General features: G+C 64.6%; 2 protein-coding genes across 4 annotated transcripts; both read left to right on the top strand.

The window, feature by feature from the left end:
* The first annotated feature begins 1,545 nt into the window (after positions 1–1,545).
* Positions 1,546–13,902, top strand: CLIP3 (CAP-Gly domain containing linker protein 3). 3 transcript variants are annotated; one of them, XM_075020017.1, is made up of 15 exons: positions 1,546–1,598; positions 2,400–2,541; positions 3,112–3,251; positions 3,622–3,715; positions 4,356–4,517; positions 5,299–5,417; positions 6,759–6,995; positions 7,736–7,871; positions 8,400–8,522; positions 9,072–9,200; positions 9,792–9,915; positions 10,135–10,199; positions 10,824–10,896; positions 12,775–13,060; positions 13,765–13,902. In XM_075020017.1, exons 1-15 carry the CDS (start codon positions 1,554–1,556, stop codon positions 13,807–13,809), a joined length of 1,920 nt encoding a protein of 639 aa, XP_074876118.1. In that variant the 5' UTR covers positions 1,546–1,553; the 3' UTR covers positions 13,810–13,902. The 3 variants fall into 3 exon arrangements, with proteins under 3 accessions (XP_074876118.1, XP_074876119.1, XP_074876120.1); XM_075020018.1 differs by lacking the exon at positions 7,736–7,871; XM_075020019.1 differs by lacking the exons at positions 12,775–13,060; positions 13,765–13,902 and adding an exon at positions 11,001–12,034.
* Positions 13,784–18,886, top strand: CAPNS1 (calpain small subunit 1). The gene is made up of 10 exons (XM_075020020.1): positions 13,784–14,073; positions 14,457–14,490; positions 14,637–14,726; positions 15,535–15,592; positions 15,968–16,032; positions 16,128–16,196; positions 16,685–16,763; positions 17,437–17,553; positions 17,821–17,879; positions 18,692–18,886. The coding sequence occupies exons 1-10, from the start codon at positions 13,898–13,900 to the stop codon at positions 18,716–18,718; spliced, it is 774 nt and encodes a 257-aa protein (XP_074876121.1). The 5' UTR covers positions 13,784–13,897; the 3' UTR covers positions 18,719–18,886.
* The last annotated feature ends 901 nt before the right edge of the window (positions 18,887–19,787 follow it).

Below are 19,787 nucleotides of genomic sequence, written 5' to 3'. Positions count from 1 at the left end.
CAATGTGACTCCCATTTACGAGAAGGGTCGGAGGGAGGATCCGGGGAACTACGGGCCTGTCAGCCTGACCTCGGTACCGGGGAAGATTATGGAACGGTTTGTCTTGAGAGTGCTCACATGGCAAGTCCAGGACAAGCAGGGGATCGGGCCTGGTCAGCGTGGGTTTACGAAAGGCAGGTTCTGCTTGACCAACCTGATCTCCTTCTATGACCAGGTGACCCGCCTAGTGGATGAGGGAAAGGCTGTGGATGTTACCTACCTTGACTTCAGCAAGGCCTTTGATACTGTCTCTCATGGCATACTCCTTGAGAAGCTGGCATCTCATGGCTTGGACACGTGTACTCTTCACTGGGTGACAAACTGGCTGGATGGTCGAGCCCAGAGGGTTTTGGTGAATGGGGTGAAATCCAGTTGGCGGCGGGTCACAAGCGGTGTTCCCCAGGGCTCGGTGTTGGGCCCCGTTCTGTTTAATATCTTTATCGATGTTTTGGATGAGGGGATCGAGTGCACCCTCAGCAAGTTTGCAGACGACACCAAGTTGCGAGGCAGGGTCGATCTCCTTGAGGGTGGGAAGGGTCTACAGAGAGATCTGGACAGGCTGGATCGATGGGCTGAGGCCAATTGTATAAAGTTCAACAAGGCCAAGTGCCAGGTCCTGCACTTGGGTCAGAACAACCCCAGGCAGCGCTACAGGCTTGGGGAGGAGTGGCTGGAAAGCTGCCTGGTGGAAAAGGACCTGGGGGTGCTGGTTGGCAGCCGGCTGAATATGAGCCAGCAGTGTGCCCAGGTGGCCAGGAAGGCCAAGGGCATCCTGGCCTGTATCAGAAATGGTGTGGCCGGCAGGAGCAGGGAGGTGGTTGTTCCCCTGTACTGGGCACTGGCGAGGCCGCACCTCGAGTCCTGTGTTCAGTTTTGGGCCCCTCACCACAGGAAAGGCACTGAGGTGCTGGAGCATGTCCAGAGAAGGGCAACCGAGCTGGTGAGGGGCCTGGAGCACAAGGCTTATGGGGAGCGGCTGAGGGAGCTGGGGCTGTTTAGTTTAGAGAAAAGGAGGCTGAGGGGAGACCTTATTGCTCTCTACAACTACCTGAAGGGGGGGTGTAGTGAGGTGGGTGCTGGTCTCTGCTGTCAGGCGGCTGGAGGTAGGACGAGAGGAAACGGCCTCAAGTTGCGGCAAGGGAGGCTTAGGTTGGATACTAGGAAAAATGTCTTCGCTGAGAGGGTTGTCAGCCGCTGGAACAGGCTGCCCAGGGAAGCGGTTGAGTCACCACCCCCGGGGGTGTTCAAAGAGCGCGCAGACGAGGCGCCCCAGGACACGGTGTAGTGGGCGCGGACGGCGCCTGCCCCCGACGGCCCCGAAGGCCCCTCCCGCCCCAACCGGCACCGCCTCCACCGCGCACACCGGCCCCACGCCCTCCCCCGCGCCCCGCCCCCTGCAGCCGCCGGCAGTCCCCCTGGCGCCGCCATTGGCCGCCCCCAGCCCCGCCCCGCCCCTTCAGGCCCCGCCCCGCAGGCCCCCTCCCAGCCCCCCCGCCCCTCCGAGCGGGTCGCGCATGCGCGCTGCGCCCAGCCCAGCCCGCCGGCCGCGTCCCCAGCAGGTACCGGGCGAGGGGGGGCCGGGGGGAACCGGGGGGGGGGCCGGGACCCCTGCCCCAGCCCACCCCACCCCATCCCGGTACCTCCAGCCCGGCCCCGGTCCCGGTCCCGGTCCCGGTCCCGGCGCATCACCGCGCCCCGGCCTGGGCCCAGCGCGGCCCCCCCCGCCCGGTGCCCCCGCCCCATCTTGGTGCCTCGGGCCCGGTCGCCACCCGCATCCCAGTATCCCCATCCAGTACCCCCATTCCAGTATCCCATCCCCATCCCCGTATCCTCATCCCTGTATCCCCGTATCCCCATCCCCGTATCCCATCCCCATTCCCGTATCCCCATCCCAGTATCCCCTTCCCTGTATCCCCATCCCCGTATCCCATCCCCATCCCGGTATCCCCATCCCTGTATCCCATCTCCATCCCAGTGTTCCCATCCCTGTGTACCCATCTCCGTGTCCCATCCCTGTATCCCATCCCCATCCCAGTATCTCCAACCCAGTATCCCATCCCCATCCCAGTATCCCCTTCCCTGTATCCCATCTCCATCCCAGCGTTCCGATCCTCATCCCAATATCCCCACCCCAGTATCCCATCCCCATCCTAGTATCCCATCCCAGCATCCCATCCTCATCCCAGTATCCCCATCCCAGTATCCCATCCCAGTACCCCCCCCGGTGGGCCTGGCCATTCCCCCCACCTTCTGTACCCCCTTCCCCCCCCATGCCAGGAGAAGGGAGGGGATGTTAACACCCGCAAAAGCCACCAACCCCCCGTGCTGCCCCCCCTCCCATCACCCCCCTCCCCCCTCAGGCTGTTGCCATGACGAAGGAGCGTGGGGGGGAGCCCCCAGCGGGGGGGGCACCGACCCCCGACCCCCCCAGCCCCCTGGTGGAGCGACGCAAGAAGCCGATGGTGCACCCCGCTGCCCCCGCCCCCCTGCCCAAGGACTATGGTGAGACCCCACACACACCCTGAGACCCCCCCCAGCTCATCACAGGTGTCCCCAGGGGACCCCGTAGGGACACCTCCAAAAAAAAAAACAACTGGGGGAGGGGGGTGGCGCTGGGAGGGGACCCAAGTGGGGATTCTCTGATGGCTGATATTGGGTTGAGCAATGGGGGGGACTTGACACTCCCCCCCCCCACCCTGGGGGGACAGGGACCCTCCCGAGGGAATAGGGGACCCCATGGGGACAGGGACTCCCCACCCTCCAAAAAAAGGCATGCATGGGGGAGGGTCCCAAGTGGGAATTTGGGGGTTCTCCGATGCCTGCTATGGGGTTGTGCATTGCTTGGTGCCCCCCTCCTTTGTGGACAGTGACACCCCCCCCATGGGGACAGAGTCACCCCTCCCCCCCTTTGTCACAGAGACTCCCCCCATGGCAGGCGACCCCCATGGGGTGGGCACTGGGGCCCCAAGTGGGGATTCTCCAATGGCTGATATGCGATTTGCGCACCACGGGGTGCCCCTTCACACACACACCCTCCTTTTGTCCCCCACCTCCTTGTGTCCACCCCCCCAGCCTTCACCTTCTTCGACCCGAACGATGCGGCGTGCCGGGAGATCCTGCTGGACCCTCGCACCACCGTGCCCCAGCTCTTCGCCATCCTGCGCCAGTGGGTGCCCCAAGTGCAGCACAGCGTCGATCTCATCGGCAATGAGGTGGGGGGGAGTGGGTCAGGGCGCTGGGGAGGGGGGCTGGGGGGTCCGGGTGTCATGGTGGGGGCAGGATGCTGGGGGAGCCGTGGGGGCAGGGGGAAAGCTATGAGGTGCCATGATGGGGGGGGGGTTAACTGGGAGCACTGGGAGGGGAACTGGGAGCTCTAGGGAGGATGCTAGGAGATAACTGGGAGCACTGGGAGGGGAAATGAGAAGGAGCTGGGAGCCAGCGGGAGGGTAGTAGGAGGTAACTGGGAGCACTGAGGACATGACTGAGTGCCCCAGGAGAGTTAGTGGGGGGTGACTGGGAGCCCGGGGGGGTGACTGGGAGGGAACTGGGAGGAACTGGTGTGTAACTGGTGTGACTGGGCAGATCCTGCGCCGCGGATGCCACGTGAATGACCGGGACGGACTGACAGACATGACGCTGCTGCACTACGCCTGCAAGGCCGGCGCCCACGGCGTGGGTGGGTGGGACGGGGGGTCCCCACATCCCCCATGTCCCCAGTATCTCCCAGTCCTGGTGTCCCCACAGTGGCAGTGTCCCCATATTCCCAACTTTCCCAGTCCCAGTGTCCCCACAGTGGCAGTGTCCGTATGTCACCAGCATCCCCAGTCCCACTGTCCCCATGTCCCCAGCATCCCCATGTCCCCAGTAACCCCAGTCCCAGTCTCCCCATGTCCCCAGTATCCCCAGTCCCACCATCCCTATGTCCCCAGTGTCCCCACAGTGGCAGTGTCCCCATGTCCCCAGTATCCCCAGTCCCACCATCCCTATGTCCCCACTGTCCCCACAGTGGCAGTGTCCCCATGTCCCCAGCATCCCCAGTCCCAGTGTCCCCATGTCCTTAGTGTCTCCAGTGGCAGTATTTTCATGTCCACAATGTCCCCAGCATCCCCAGTCCCAGTGTCCCCATGTCCCCAGTGTCCCCACATCCCTAACATCCCCAGTCCCACTGTCCGTATGACCCCATGCCTGCACTCCCCACTACCCCCAGTGCCCTCCCCTCCCCCCTAGGGCAGCACCATCCCCCCCAGCCCCAGCCCCACAGCGGGTGCCCCCCGGGTGACGTGCCCGTCCCCATGCCGGGTGTTGCCGACTCCCAGGGGACCCGGCGGCGGCCGTGCGTCTGTCCACACGGCTGCTGGCGCTGGGGGGGGACGTGACACTGCGGAGCCGCTGGACCCACATGAACGCCCTCCACTACGCCGCCTACTTCGACGTCCCTGAGCTCATCCGCACCCTCCTGCGGGCGGCAGCCCCCCGAGGTGAGGGGTCCCCCCACAACAGGGTCCCTTGGGGGCAGGACACTGGGGGTCCCTGGAGGGAAGAGCATTGGGGTCCCCTAGGGGAAGGACACTGGGGTCCCAGGGGAGCAGGACATTGGGGACACTGGGGAAAGGACACCAGCGTTCCAGGGGAAGGACATGGGGGTCCCAGGGGTGCAGGATGTTGGGGTCCTCAGGGGCAGGACGCTGGGGTCCCTTGGGGGGCAGGAGATTGGGGTCCCAGGGGATAAGGACACTGACGTCCCCTGGGGAAAGGACATTGGCATTCCCAGGGGAGCAGGACACTGGGGTCCCTCGGGACAAGACACTGGGGTCCCTTGGGAGCAGGACACTGGGGTCCCAGGGGATAAGGACGCTGGGGTCCCTGGAGAAAAGAGCATTGGGGTCCCGGAGGGGAAAGACACTGGGATCCCCAGGGGGCAGGGCATCGGGATCCCCTGGGGAAAGGACACTGGGGTCCCTTGGGGGAAGGACATCGGGGTCCCTAGGGGAGCAGGACATTGGGGTTCCAGGGGCACAGAACATTTGGGTCCTCATGGGCAGGACATTGGGGTCGCGGGAGGGAAGAACACTGGGGTCCTCTGGGCTGCAGGACATGGGAGTCCCCAGGGCCAGGACACCAGAGTCCCCAGTGGGTGTTGGGACACTGCAGTCCCGTAGGACAGGGTGCCGGTGTCCTTGGGGCTGGGAGCCCGGGTTCCCCCCGCAGCCGCCCCTCCTCTCTCTCCGGGGTGGGCCGTGCCTCAGTTTCCCCCCACAGTGCTGCACTCGACCTGCAGCGACTTCAGCCACGGGACGGCACTGCACATCGCTGCCTCCAACCTCTGCCTGGGGGCTGTGCGTTGCCTGCTGGAGCACGGGGCCGATCCTGCCCTCCGGGTACTGCGGGGGTTGGGGGGAGCATCAGGGGGATTGGGGAGGATTGGGGTGACGGGGAGGGGTTGGGGTTTTGGGGGCGTAATGGTGTATTGAGATGTTGTGGGGGATTGGGAGGGATTGGGGTAGTGGGGGGGAGATTGGGATGGGGGTGGGGGATGCTGAGGGTGGGGATTGGGATGTTGGGGGTGTTGAGGAGTGTTGGGGGGGATTGGGGTACTGGAGGGATTGGGAGGGATTGGAGTATTGGCGTACTGGGGGGATTGGGAGGAGTTGGAGTATTGGGGGTGTAATGGGGTACTGGGGGATTGGGAGGGATTGGGGGATTGAGGAGTGTTGGGGCATATTGAGTTATTGGGAGGATTAGGAGGGATTGGGGTACTGGGGGGTATTGAGGGGTGTTGGGGGGATTGGGGTACTGGGGATTGTTGGGGTGTATTGGGAGGGATTGCAGTATTGGGGGTGTAATGGGGTATTGAGGTGTATTGGGGGGATTGGGAGGGATTGGGGTACAGGGGGGTATTAAGAGGGGTGGAGGGACTGGGGGGGATTGGGAGGGATTGCTATACTGGGGGTATTGCAGCATTTTGGCATTACTGGGGGGGTATTTGGGATATTGGGGGGTACTGGGATCCTGGGGCTTCTGAGGGGTATTAGGAGCATTGGGAGGGATTGGGGTATTGGAGGGCTATTTGGGTTTTTGGGGGTATTAGGAATATTCAGGCTATTGGGGGCAGGGGGGATTTGGAGGGAGTGGGGTATGGAGGGGTGTTGGGGGAATTAGGGGGATTGGGGGGGTATGGGGGCTTTTGGGGGTATTGGGCGTACTGGCATATCAGAGGCCCTGGGGAATTGGGGGGTACTGGGGGGTATTGGGGCTGTTGGAAGGGGCTGAGAGGGGTTGGGGGGGATTGGGGGTGATTGGGAGGAATTGGGAGAGGCTGGGATATTGGAGGTACCGAGGGGTATTGGAGTTCTTGGGAGGGATTGGGGGTGCTGGGGAGTATTGGGACAGATTGGAGTTTTGGGAGGTATTAGGAATATTTGGGGTATTTGGGGCATGGGGTATTGGGGATATTGAGGGGGATTGGGAGGGATTAGGGGGGCTGGGGGGTATCGGGGGGCCTGAGGGCTATTGGGGTGTCAGAGCTCTTGGGGGTACAGAGGGGTACAGGGGGGGCATGCGGGTACCAGCATTACTGTGGGCATCACATTATTGGGGGTTTCAGGGGGCTGTGATGGCACCCAGGGGTGTCAGGGTGCCACATGGGTGCCTTCTCCCACCAGTTACCCTCAAGCAGACCCCCACCCTTTTTTTGACTCACCTCCCCCACCCACCCACAGAACAGCAAGGGTCAGGTGGCGGCCGAGGTGGTGCCGGACCCTACGGACATGGCGCTGGACAAGGCGGAGGCGGCGCTGGCGGCGCGGGAGCTGCGGCAGCTGCTGCTGGACGCCGTCCCCCTGAGCTGCAGCCTCCCCCGCGTCACCCTGCCCAACTACGACAACCTGCCCGGGAACCTCATGCTGCTCTGCCTCGGCCTCCAGCTGGGTGACCGCGTCCGCGTCGACGGCGGAAAGGTGGGGGGGACGCAACTGGGGGATGGAGGGACGGGGCGGGGGGGGGCGGCACCCGAGCGCAGCGGCAGGATGCTCTGCGTGGGGGTGCAGGCGTGGCGTAGGGGAAACTGGGCTCCAGAGTGGGTTTTGGGGTGAATAGATGGGGTTTCAGGGTGCACAGATTTGGAGGGGACTGGGGGGGTCCCAGGGGTGCTGGGGCGCAGCAGCACCCAAGCGGGGTGCAGGCAGCACCCATGGAATGGCAGGATGCTTTGTGTGGGAATGCAGGTATGGCGTGGGGGGAACTGGGGGTGAAAGGAGGGGGTTGGGGTGCATGATGGGGTTTTGCAGCAGATAGAGGGGGTTTAGGTTGCACAGATGGTTTTGGGGGGGTCCCAGGGGTGCAGGGGTGCAGCAGCACCCAAGGGGGGGGCGCAGACAGGACCCGTGCAACCGCAGGATGTTCTGCGTGGGGATGCAGGCATGGCATGGGAAGTATTTGGGATCAGAAGTGGGTTTTGGGGTGAATAATGGGGTTTTGGGGTGCATAGAAGGTTTTGGGGTGCACAGAGATGTTCCTGGGGTACATACAGGTGCTGGGACCCCCAGGGGTGCAGGGACCTGGCAGCACCCAGCCCCAGCGCAGCCATCTGCTGCACCCTCCATATTGGAAGGGGGATCATGAAGATTTTGGGGGTGCAGGGGAGGATGTGGGGGGTGCAGGGGTCACCCAGGGTTGCCATGTCGTGTCCCACCCCAAGGTGGGGACCCTGCGTTTCTGCGGCACCACGGCATTTGCCAGCGGGCAGTGGGCCGGAGTGGAGCTGGATGAGCCCGAGGGCAAGAATGACGGCAGCGTGGGGGGGGTCCGCTACTTCATCTGCCCCCCCAAACAGGGTAGGGACCCCCAGGGACCCCAGGGGCGGGGGTGCAGGACCCAGATGCCTGGGTCCTTTGAGGACACCCCCAGATGTCCTGGTCCCTCTGGGGATGGATGGTGGGACATCGTGGGGGGGAATCCCCTGGCAGGGGAGGGGGGCTTGGCTGGCTGGGACCCTTTTTTTGGGGGGGGGTGGGGGGGGGTGGTGTCAATTAGGCTTCTGTGTCCCTGGGATGTAGTGGGTTATAGTGGGTTACGCTGGTCTGTACTGGTGCATACAAGTCTGCCTGGATGGATGGTACTGGTATACTGCATGGTAATAACACACACTGGTGTGTACTGGCCAACACTGGTGTGTGTACTGGTCCGTACTGGTGTCTGTACTGGTCCGTACTGGTGTGTGTACTGGTCCACACTGGTGTGTGTGTACTGGTGCGTACTGGTCTGTACTGGTGCGTACTGGTCGCTACTGGTCCACACTATTGTGTACTGGTCCGCACTGGTGTGTGTACTGGTCCATACTGGTCTGATGCCCCCACCCGCAGGTGTCTTTGCCTCTGTCTCCAAGATCTCCAAGGCGGAGGAGCAGCCCCCAGTGGCCTCCCCCCCCCGCAGCCCCCCTGGACCCCCAGCCCGAGCCCCCCCCAAGGCCCGGAAGGACAAGAGAGGTACGCCCTGCCCCACCCTACCACACCCTGCCACGCCCCGCACCCCTGGGTCCTGTCCGTCCCCGCCCCATCCCTTTACTCTGTGCTTCCCCTTGGCTCCGCCCCCCTGCGTGCTCACTGGAAGAGAGCAAGGAGCCTCAGGATTGGCTGGCTGGGGGTAGGGTCTGTGAAACCCCGCCCACCCACAGAAGGGGGTGGAGTTCAGGCAGAGGGGAGTGCTCTGCTTTAGCCCCACCCCCTGTGCTGCCACACCCGGGTCACAGCTGGGGGGCGGGGCCTGCCAGGGTGGGGTGCATGGGGGGGTGGAGCTGGGCAGGGTGGGGCCTGGGAGGGGGCGTGTCCCACCCGACTCTGCCCCTGGCAGGCTCATCGGGAGGTGGGGTCAGGTGGGGGTGTGGCTGTGAGTGGGTGGGGCTAGGCAGGGAGCCTGGTGTGTGTGACCCCACCCCTCAGCCACACCTGGAAGGAGGGGCGTGGCTGCACTGAGAGGGCCGAGGGGTGTGGCCGTGCGGTGGGTGTGGCCGGTCTGATCCCGCCCCCCCCCCGCAGCCAGCCGGAAGCGTGGCGGGGCGTGGCTGGACCGGGAGGGGCGCCGCGTGGCCCCGGGGGACGCGGTGCTGGTGGCCGGACAGCGCCCGGGGCGGGCCCGGTTCTACGGGCGCACTGACTTCGCCCCCGGTGAGAGGGACCCCCCTCCGGGACCCCCCCAACCTGGGACCCCGCCCCAGACCCCCTCCGTAGGACTGACCCTGTGAGACCCCCCAGGACCGACCTCCCTGGGCTCCCTCCGTGGGACATCCCCCTCCCCGCACCCTGGGACCCCCTCCCGGGACACCCCCATGGGAACTCACCCTTGTGTGCCCCCTCCCCCCCCCGAGACCCCCTTTGGACCCCTCCCCGCATGGGACACCCCCCCCCCCCCCAACCTGGGACCCCTTCTGGGACCCCCTCATGGGATGGACCCTGTGGGACCCCCCCAGAATGGGACCCCCCTGGGACCCCCTCCCACGCTGGGACCCCATCTCCTTGGGACCACCCCATTGGACCGCCCACCCATTCACAACACCCCTGGGACCCCCCCCGGGACACCCCCTGGGACTGACCCCCTGGGATGCCCCCCCCCATGGGATCCCCCGTACCCCAGGACCTCCCAGGGAGCCCCCCCCAACCTGGGACCCCCCCATGAGAACCCCCTCATAAGACCCCTCACCCTGGGACACTCCCCCCCCCTAGAACCCCCCCTAACTTGCCCCCCCCCCCCCCCCCCAGGGTACTGGTTTGGGGTGGAGCTGGACTCAGCCGGGGGGAAACACGACGGCTCCGTTTTCGGGGTGCGGTACTTCTCCTGCCCCCCCAAACACGGCGTCTTCGCCCCCCCCTCCCGTGTGCAGAGGTAATGGGGGACACACACACACAACATTGGGGGGGGACACACATTGCCTGGGGGGGACATTGGGGGGACACAGGGGGGCTTTGGGGGATATTGGGGGGTGGGGGGGGTTGGGGGGCAGTGGGGGACAACGAGGGGCATGGGGGGGGAAGGGGGGGGTCAGGTCTGTCCCGTGTTGTCCCCCCCACCCCCCCCCCGTGACATTTCCCGCCCCGCCCCCAGGGTCGGGGGTCCCAGGGAGGAGCCGGCGGATGGTGCCCCAGAAAAGAAGGTGCAGCAGGTCACCGGTGCGTGCTGATTGGCTGGTGGGGGGAAGGGGGTGGGGCACTGCTGATTGGTTGATGGGTGGGGTGGGGCGCTGCTGATTGGTCGATGGGTGGGGTGCGGCCCTCAGGATTGGTTGGTGGGCCCTCATGATGGGCTGGTGGGTGGGGCACTGCTGATTGGCTGGTTGGTAGGGTGGGCTGCTTCTGATTGGCTGTTGGGTAGCATGGGGGACTGCTGATTGGCCAGGGTGGGATGGATCGTTGCTGATTGGCCAGCAGGAGGAGCGCTCACTTCGGATTAGCTGGTGGGGCAGAGGGTTTTGCCGTTGATTGGGTAGCAGGGTGCAGAGCAGCCGATTGGCCAGCAGGCAGCCCACGCCGCTGCTAACTGGCTAGCGAGACAGCCCCCCCCCCCCCAGGTGTCTGATGATTGGCCAAGCTTTCCCCACCCACCCATTGGCCAGCTGGAGGGTGAAGCCTCCCGCTGATTGGCTGGCCGGACCCCGCCCCCATTTCCCCACCCCGGCTATGGCCGGCGGGGGGGGGGTGGGGGGGCTGTGACCGTGTGTGTGTGTGTGTGTGTGTGTGTCTGTGTGTCTCTCCCGTGTGTCCCCCCGCCCCGTGTCCCCCCGGATGCCCCCGCAGTGTCACAGCCCAAGCGCAACTTCCCGGCGGTGCGGACCCCGAAGGACATCACCTCAGAGAGCTCCTTCTCCAGGTGGGGGGGGACACGACACTGGGGGGGTGGGGGGACATGAGGACACCCCCGGGTGGGTGTGTCCCATCCCCCGCCCTGCCCCACGGTGACCCCTCTATCCCCAGGTTACTCTTCTGCTGCTGGTTCCCCTGGATGCTGCGGGCTGAGATGCAGTCCTAACCCCGCGCCCCCCCTCGCCTCGCTGGGCCCCTCCCACCCCCCCGCCACCCCTCCCCCACCCAGTGCCTTGGTCCCCTCCCCCCCCCCCCCCCCGGGGGGGGAGACATGATGTGACACCCCTTCCCCCCCTGCCCCAAACCCTGACTCCCTTTGTGCCAGGCTGTTCACTCTGGAACCTACTTATTACAGTGTCAGGGTGGCAGGGGGGGTGAGTTGAGGCCAGCCAGCCCCTCCCCTGATCCCCGTTTTGGGCTGTTCACCCTCGAACCTACTGATAACAGTGATGGGGATTTGCTGGTGCCAACACCACCCCCCCCACACCCCCCCCTCATTTTGGGCTGTTCACCATGGAACATACTGATAACAGTGATGGGGATTAGCTGGTGCCAGCCCCCCCCGCCCCTTGGGCTGCTCTCTCTGGAACCTACTGATTACAGTGATGGGATGAGTTGATGCCAGCCCCCTGCCCCCAACCGCCTTTGTGCCCTGCCCCCCCAGCCCTCTTTTGTGGCTGTTCACCCTGGAACCTACTGATTACAGTGATGGGGTGTTGCTGCCAGCCCCCCCCACAAGCCGCTCTGCCCCCTCCCCCCCATATTGGGCTGCTCATTCTGGAACCTACTGATTAGTTACAGGGAATTGATGCTAGGATCCCTCCCAGAATATTTCTGGGCCCCCCTAAGCCTGGTTCCTCCAGGCAGTTCACTCTGGAACCCACCAATTACCCTTGTGAGGAGTGAGCCAATGCCAACCTGCCCCCCCCTGCTTTTTGGGTCGTTCACACTGGAACCTGCTGACTACAATTGGGAGAAGAGTGGTTTATGCCAGGGACCCTCCCCAAACCTGTTCTTGAGCCATTAACTCTGGAAACTACTGATTACGTCCGGGGGGGGGGGTGTTTTATGGAAAACTGGTTTGGTGGATACTCCAGCGGCTGCTAGTGGGGTTGAGGACCCCCCCCACCACCCCCCCAGAAGAAGGGACCCAGGTGTCCGGGCCCCCCCACCCCCTCTGCAGTAGCAATAACATCCCCTCCCCCTGCGATCGTGTGAGTGGCTTTAATGTCCTGTCCCCCCCTGTGGCCCGTCCCCCCCGCTGCCGCATGGTCCCCCCGGACCCGCTTGTGCCACCAATAAACACCTTTGTACGTCCCACGGCTCCGGGGGGGACCCCAAAGCTGGGGGGGGGGGGGGGGGGGCTCGGGTGTGTGTGTGGAAGGACTCCAAAGATAGGGGGGGGTAAGGGAGGGGAGGGCGTGGGGGGACCTGAGAGCTGGAGGGGGACATGGGGGGACCCCAAAGCTGGGGGCGGGCTCAGGGGATGGGGGAGGGCCCCAAAGCTGTGGGGGGACCCCAAATCTAGGGGAGAGACCCCAGAACTGGGGAGGGATACAGGGGAGGGGGGCACCCCAAACCTGGAGGGGGCTCAGGGCGTTGTGGGGGGACCCCAAAGCTGGGGAAGGACTCGGGGGATGGGGGAAAGCCCCAAAGCTGGGGGGGAACTTGGGGGGGCTATGGGGGCACCCCAGATGTGGGGGAGAGGCCCCAAAGCTGGGGGGGCGACCCTAAAGCTGGGGGGAAAAGGGGACCCCAAAACTGGGGGGGTACATGGTGGGGCGTGGGGCCCCTGTGAGGTCACTGGGACAGGGGGACTCCACGGCTGGGGGGAGATGGGGGGGAAGACACGGACTGGGCGAGTGACCCCCCTTCCCCGCTCCAGCGCCGCCATCTTGTTCCGGCGCGCCGCGGTGGCGTCAGACGCGCGACCAGAAGGGCGGTGCCTCCTTCCCCGAGCACGCCCACACCGGCTGCCTGGCTCCGCCCCGGGCTTTTGGTCCCCCCCCCCCGCTTCCTTCCGGGGCGCCGCGCCGCTCGAGCCCGCTCGGCCACGCCTCCTCCGCGCCGGCCAAGCTTTCTCAGCGCTCGGCCCCGCCCCTCAGCGCTCGCGGACGCCCGAGTTCCCGGGCGGGTCCCGCAGTCGCTCCGCGCCGCCGCCGGGCCCGCAGGTACCGGGACCACCCCCCCCCGCCCCGGGACCCCCTCGGGACCGACTTCCCCCCCCTCCCCGGGGTCCCCCCGGATCCTTTCTCCCCACAACGACTCCGTGACTCAGCTCCGGCCCCGCCCGGTTCCCGGAAATCCGCACCCGCAGGCGGGAGGGGCTGGGTCCCCCCCATCCCGGGGTGGGGGGATATCTGTGGGGCTGGGGGGGGGGATCCATAGGGCCCAGGGGGGATCTGTGAGGCTGGGGGGGGGGGTCTGCAGGGCCCGGGAGGATCTATGGGGCCCGGGGAAGACCCATAGGGCTGGGGGGATCTACAGGGGCCCGGGGGGGGTGTCTGTAGGACCCCAGGTGTCTATAGGGACCGGGGGGGGGATGTCTGTAGGACCCCAGGTGTCTATAGGGGCCGGGGGTGCCTATAGAACCAGGGGTTCTCTGTAGTGCTGGAGGGGGGTGGTGGGTGTTATCTGTAGAGCTTGGGGGGGGCTCTATAGGGTCTATAGGATCCTTCAGGCACCCGTGGTGGGGGGGGTGTCTTATGGGTCCAGGGGGGGCCTAGAGAAAATGGGGGTCTGTAGGTTCCAGGGGTGTCTATAGGGCCCGAGGGGGATGAGGGGGGTCTTGGGGCCCGGGCGGGGCTATGGGATCTGGAGGAGCCCATGGTGCCGTAGGGCGTCGACCTAACGCTGCTCTCTTCTTTTCTTCCAGTCTCTCCCAGTAACCTCCAGTGCCCCCCCCCAGCGCTCCCAGTAACCCCCCAGTTCTCCCCCAGCACTCCCAACAGCCCCCCAGTGCTCCCAGTAACCCCCCAGTGCTCCTAGTGCCCCCCTTTGCAGGGACCATGTTCCTGGTGAAGGGGTTGCTTGGGGGGGGTGGAGGTGGAGGGGGTGGAGGGGGTCTCCCCGCGGGCATTGGCTCGGTGCTGGGGGGGCTGCTGAGCGGTGGCGGTGCAGGGGGGCGTGGTGGCGGTGCCGGGGGGGCCATGGGGGTCCTGGGGGGTGTCATCAGTGCCATCAGGTGAGGGGACCTCGGGGATCGGGGCGGGGGGGGGATGTGGGATGGGGGGGCATTGGGGGGGGATGACATCGAAGACATGGAGTTGGGGGGGGACACGGGGAGACATTGGGGACACGGGGTTAGGGGGGACACGGGGGACACAGGGGATGAGGGGTTGGGGGGACGCGGGGTTGGAGGGGACACATGTTGGGGAACACAGGGACACTGGGGATGTGGTGTTGGGGGGGACACGGGGGGACACTGGGGACGTGCGTTTTTGGGGACGGGGTGGGGACAGGAGGTGGGATTGGGGTGACCCTGGGGGGGGTGTCACCCAGGGGTGGGGGTGACCTGGGGGGGCCGGGGCACCCTGGGGTGCTCTGACCTCCCCACCCACCCCCCAGCGAAGCGGCTGCCCAGTATAACCCTGAGCCCCCAGTAAGTGACCTCCGACCTGAGGACAGCCCCCTCCCCCCCAAGATTTTGGGGTCCCCCTACCCTGGTGACCCCCATCCTCACGATGGGGTGTCCTCCCTGCCTGGGTTTGGGAGGTCACCTTTGACACCCTCCCCCGTGCCCCCCAGCCCCCCCGCACCCACATCTCCACGGTGGATGCCAACGAGAGCGAGGAGGTGCGGCAGTTCCGGCGGCTCTTTGCCCAGCTCGCCGGGGATGTGAGTGACCGCCGGATCCCCCAGGATCTTCCCAGGATACCGCCCCCCCCGCCAAGACCCCCCCGACCCCCCCTGGGACCCCCCACAGAGCCCTCCAGGATTCCCCAACCCCCCCAGGGACCCCTCTCCCCTCAGGGATTCCCTACTGGGCCCCTCGGATCTCCATGGATCTCCCAGATTCTCCAGGATACTCCCCTCCCTGGATCCCCAGATCCCTGCCCCTCCCCGGATCCCCTCAGGATCCCTCTGGGATCCCCAAACCCCACTGGATCTCCCAGATTCTGCTCCCCCCCGCCAGACTCCCCCGATCCCCCCTGCATCCCCCAATCCCCAGGGATCCCCAGATCCTACTGGATCCCCCAGACACCCCGCCTTGATCCCCCCGACTCCCCCCCCCCTCCCCAGGGATCCTTGCTGGATCCCCCTCCCAGATCCCCAGGATCCCAAGACCCCCGCACCCCCCGATCATCCCCTGGCCTCCCCCAGCCCAGAGGATCCCCCCAGATCTTCGGGTCCTTCCCAGCTCAGCACTTCCTGCATCCCATGGGTGCTGCCCCAGAATCCCCCAGCCGGATCCCCTGCCCCCCCCGCCAATCCCCTGGGATCTGCCCCCCCCCAGCCTCTCCTGCACCCCTCCAGCCCCCAATCCCCAGTGGGTCACTGGATCCCATGGGATCCCCCAAGCACCCCACTATCAGTGAGGGGGTTTCTCCGATCCCCAGGGTAGGGGGCAGGGTCAGGGCACCCCAGGGTGGGGGTCAGGGTTGGGGGGGACCCCGTGGCACCTTCCCCACGCCTGTCTCCACAGGACATGGAGGTGAGTCCCACTGAGCTCATGAACATCCTCAACAAAGTCGTCACCCGCCGTAAGTGTCCACCCAAAAACGGGGGTGGGGGGGTGGGGGCAACACAATGAGGGGGGGGCAACACGTCTGGGGTGTCCTGGGACCCGCTGCCCATAAATCACCTGGGCTGGCAAGTGGGGGGCACAACCCTATAGCAGCCACAAAAGAATCCCCACATGGCCAGGGAAAAACCTCCAAAACGTTCCAGTTTTGGTTAAAATTTTGGGGAAGGAGGCGGGTCCCGCAGTCGCTCCACGCCGCCGCCGGGCCCGCAGGTACCCGGACCCCCCCCCGGGACCGACTCCCCCCCCCTCCCTGGGGTGCCCCGATCCTTTCCCCCCACAACGGCTGGGGCACCCCCCCAAAAATCATCTGCCCACTGCCCCCCCCACCCAGATCCCGACCTGAAGACAGATGGCTTTGGCCTCGACACCTGCCGCAGCATGGTGGCCGTGATGGACGTATCCTTTGGGGGTGGGAAGAGGGGGGGTATTTTTGGGGTTCAGGGAGGGGGGGTCCCCATTGCCCCTGCAAATCTCCTTGACACCCCCCCCAGAGCGACACGACGGGGAAACTTGGCTTTGAGGAGTTCAAGTACCTGTGGAACAACATCAAGAAGTGGCAGGTGGGGAGGGGGGGCACCCCAAAATCCAGGAGACCACAAGGAACCCCAAATCTTTCCTCCAAAATGCGAGGGAGGGGCTACAGGGGATCTTCCTGAAGACCCCAAAATGTTGGAGAGTTATATAGGGGTAATGGGGATCCCCCCGCTAAGTGGGACGCCTAAATTGGGGGCAGCAGAAAAAGGGCCCTCCTGGGACCCCAAAATTTTGGGAGGGGGGTATTGGGGAAAATGGGGTCCCCCCATCTCTGTAGGGACCCCCAAATCCTGGGGAGAGTATTGGGGGATCCCCAATTCTGGGGGGGGGCATTGAAGCCCCACAAGTTTGGAATGAGGGGGGTCACAAGGACCCCTGGAGGACACCAAAACTGGGGGGGACACAGTATGGAGGCAATGGGGCTGCCCCCAATCCTGGGGCAGGGAAGGAATTGTGGGGGTGGATATTGGGGTACAGGGGGCCCACCCAACCCCCCCATGCTCCCCCCCCCCAGTGCATCTACAAGCAGTTCGACACAGACCGCTCGGGGACTATCGGGGTGCAGGAGCTGCCGGGGGCCTTCGAGGCCGCAGGTTTGGGGGTGCAGTAGAATTTGGGGGGGAAATTGGGGGGCTGGAAGGGGTTGGAGGTGATGAGGGGAGGTCGTTGGGGGGGATTTGGGGAGCTGTGGGGTGGTTTGGGGAGATCATGGGGGGCATTTGGGAGGCTCAGGGTGTTTGGGGGGGGATTTGGGGGTCCAGGAGATTTGGGGAGGGTGAGGGTATTGGGGGGTTGGAGGAATTGGGGGTGCCAGGGGTATTTGGGGGTGTTGGGGATATTTGGTGGGGGGTCAGGAAATTTGGGGGGGTCCACAGTATTTGGGGGGGTAGGAGCATTTGGGGGGGCAGGGCTCAGAATTTGGGGAGGGGTTGAGGGTATTGGGAAGGTCAGGGGTATTCAGGGGTTCATGGTATTGGGGGGGAATTGAGAGTATTTGGGGGGGTCAGGGGTATTTGGAGGGGTTGTGAGAATTTTGGGGGGGGTCCAGGGTATTTGGGGGGGTTGGAGCAATTGGGGGGGGCATCTGGAGTATTTGGGGGGGCAGTGTTTTTGGGAGGGGTGGCATCTTGAGGGGGGGCAATGGGTCATTTTGGGGCTTGGGGACATTTTGGGGGAGCTGTGGGGTATTTTGTGGGGCAGGGGATATTGAGAGGGGGTTAAAGGCAGTTTGAGGGGGTCAAAGTTCATATGTGTAATTTCCCCCAGGCTTCCGGCTGCCCCCACCACTTTGGGGTGTCCTGGGCCGTCGCTACGGTGATGAGGGGGGGAACCTCGATTTCGACAACTTCATCAGCTGCCTTGTGCGCCTCGACGCCATGTTCCGTAAGGGGGGGCCCCCCCCAAATTTTGGAGGGGGTGGGGGCGTGTTGGCCATGGGAAGGGGGAACCCCAAGGAGGGGGGATCCCAGGAGCTGGGGGGGAGCACCACAGGACTGAGCAATGCCCAGGGCTGGGGGCACACCCAGAGTTATTGGGGACCTCCAGGGGTTATTGGGGTGTTGGGGGGGGGATCCCCTTGCAAGGGGGGGGCAGGATGATGATCCTGGTTTTTGGGGCCCACCCCTCTGGTTTTGCCCCCCCCACCTCCAGGTGCTTTCAAGTCACTGGACCGAGATGGGAGCGGGCAGATCCGTGTCAGCCTCCAGGAGGTGGGTTTGGGGGTGCCCCCCCATGGGATGATTTTTGGGGTCGTGTTGGTCCCTTTTTTGGGGTGTCCCCAGACTGGGGGGTGTTCCACAGGAGGGGGTGGAAGGAGGTGGTCCCCCAAAACTGCCCTGGGTCTGCCCAGCCAGGCCCTATATCAGTATAGAGCACCCAAAATCCTTATAGAGCACCACAATTTTTTAATGGGGCACCCCGGTCCCTATAGAGCACCCCCAAATCCTCACAGAGCCCCCCGCACATCCCCAGGAAGTCACCCCCCAACATCTATAGGTAACCCCCCAACCCCTATAGGGACTTTTAGGGCACACACCCCCCCCCAGTCCCTGTAAGACTCTCCAAATCCCCATAGGAAGCCTGTGCTCCCTATAGGGGATCCCCAACTCCCCATAGAGCACCCCAGCTCCCTATAGAGCACCCAAGGTCCCTATAGAGCATCAATGCCCCTGCCCACACCCCCCCTCCAATCCCTATAGAGCCCCCTCAAATCCATATAGGGTGGTCCTGATTCCTAGGGGGGGGACAGTCCCTTTAGGGTGACCCCAGTTCTATAGGGGACTCCTTTGGGGGGGTCCTGATCCCTATAGGGATACCCTAAATCCCCCTGGGGTGGCCCCCAACCCTTCTGGGCCCTCTATAGCTGCTGTAGGGCCCCTATAGCCCCTATAAGGCCCCTACAGCCCCTATAGCCCTTATAGGACCCGTATGGCTCCCTGTAGACTTTATGGCCCCCTATGGCCCCCTACTGCCCCTGTAGGGCTCCTATAGCCCCCAGTGACCTGGCACTTTCTCTCCGCAGTGGCTGCAGCTCACCATGTACTCCTGAGGCACCTGCGCTTGAGGGGGGGCACCCGGCCCCCCCCCCCCGCACCCCCCCACATCTGCACCCCCACATTCACACACACATCCCGCACCCTGCTGCTAACCTCCCCCCCCCCGCCGACTGTGCCATGGGGGGCCCAGGCCCCTCCCCAGTAAAGATCACCCAGTCCCACCCAGCTCCTTTGTTTTTTTTTGGGGGGAGGGGGAGGAATAGAGCTATAGGGGGGGGTGCTATAGGGGGTATGGGTGCTATGGTGGGGCTGTAGGGGGTACAGGTGCTACAGGAGCTATGGGGGTATGGGTGCTGTAAGAGGTGTGGGTGCTCCAGGGGCTATAGGGAGTGCTGTAGGGTGCTATAGGGGATACGGGTGCTACAGGGGCTATAGGAGGTATGACTGCTATAGGGAGCCATAGGGGGTACAGGTGCTACAGGGGTTACAGGGGTATCGGTGCTATGGGGGGCTATAGGGGGTATGGGCATTGGGGGACTACAGGGGGTACGGGTGCTATAGGGAGCTATAGGGGACACAGATGCTACAGAGGTCATATGGGTATGGGAGCTATGGGGAGCTATAGGAGGTGTGGGTGCTATAGGGATGTGGCTGTTCCAGGGAGCTGTAAGGACAGGAAGGTATAGCAGGTATGGGTGCTATAGGGGATGTAGGGGTAGGGGTGGTATGGAGAGCCATAGAATGTATGGGTGCTATAGGGTGTATAGGGGTATGGTGCTATAGGGCCTATAAGGGTAGGAGCTGTAGGGCTCGGAAGCCACAGGAGGTATGGGTGCTATAGGGGGCTATAAGGAGTATGGTGTGCCATAGCTGTGTGGGTGCTATAGGGCCTATAGGTGCTGTAGGAGCCATTAGGGATCATGGAGCTATGGGGCGGGGGGATAGAGAACCTATAGGAGTGTACGGGGGCTATAGAGGGGCTCTATGGGGCTGGGAGGTATAGGATGGGGGGGGTATAGGTGTATAGGACATACAGGGCCATTGGGGCTGGGGGGCAGGGGGGGAGTGGTGTCCCCGGGGGTCGGTAACGAGGTGTCGGGGCGGGTTCCCGGTGCCCGGGGG

This window comes from Buteo buteo, chromosome Z (genome assembly GCF_964188355.1).
Source record: "Buteo buteo chromosome Z, bButBut1.hap1.1, whole genome shotgun sequence".
NCBI classification, from domain to species: domain Eukaryota; kingdom Metazoa; phylum Chordata; class Aves; order Accipitriformes; family Accipitridae; genus Buteo; species Buteo buteo.
This window is presented reverse-complemented; position numbering and strand designations above follow the sequence as displayed.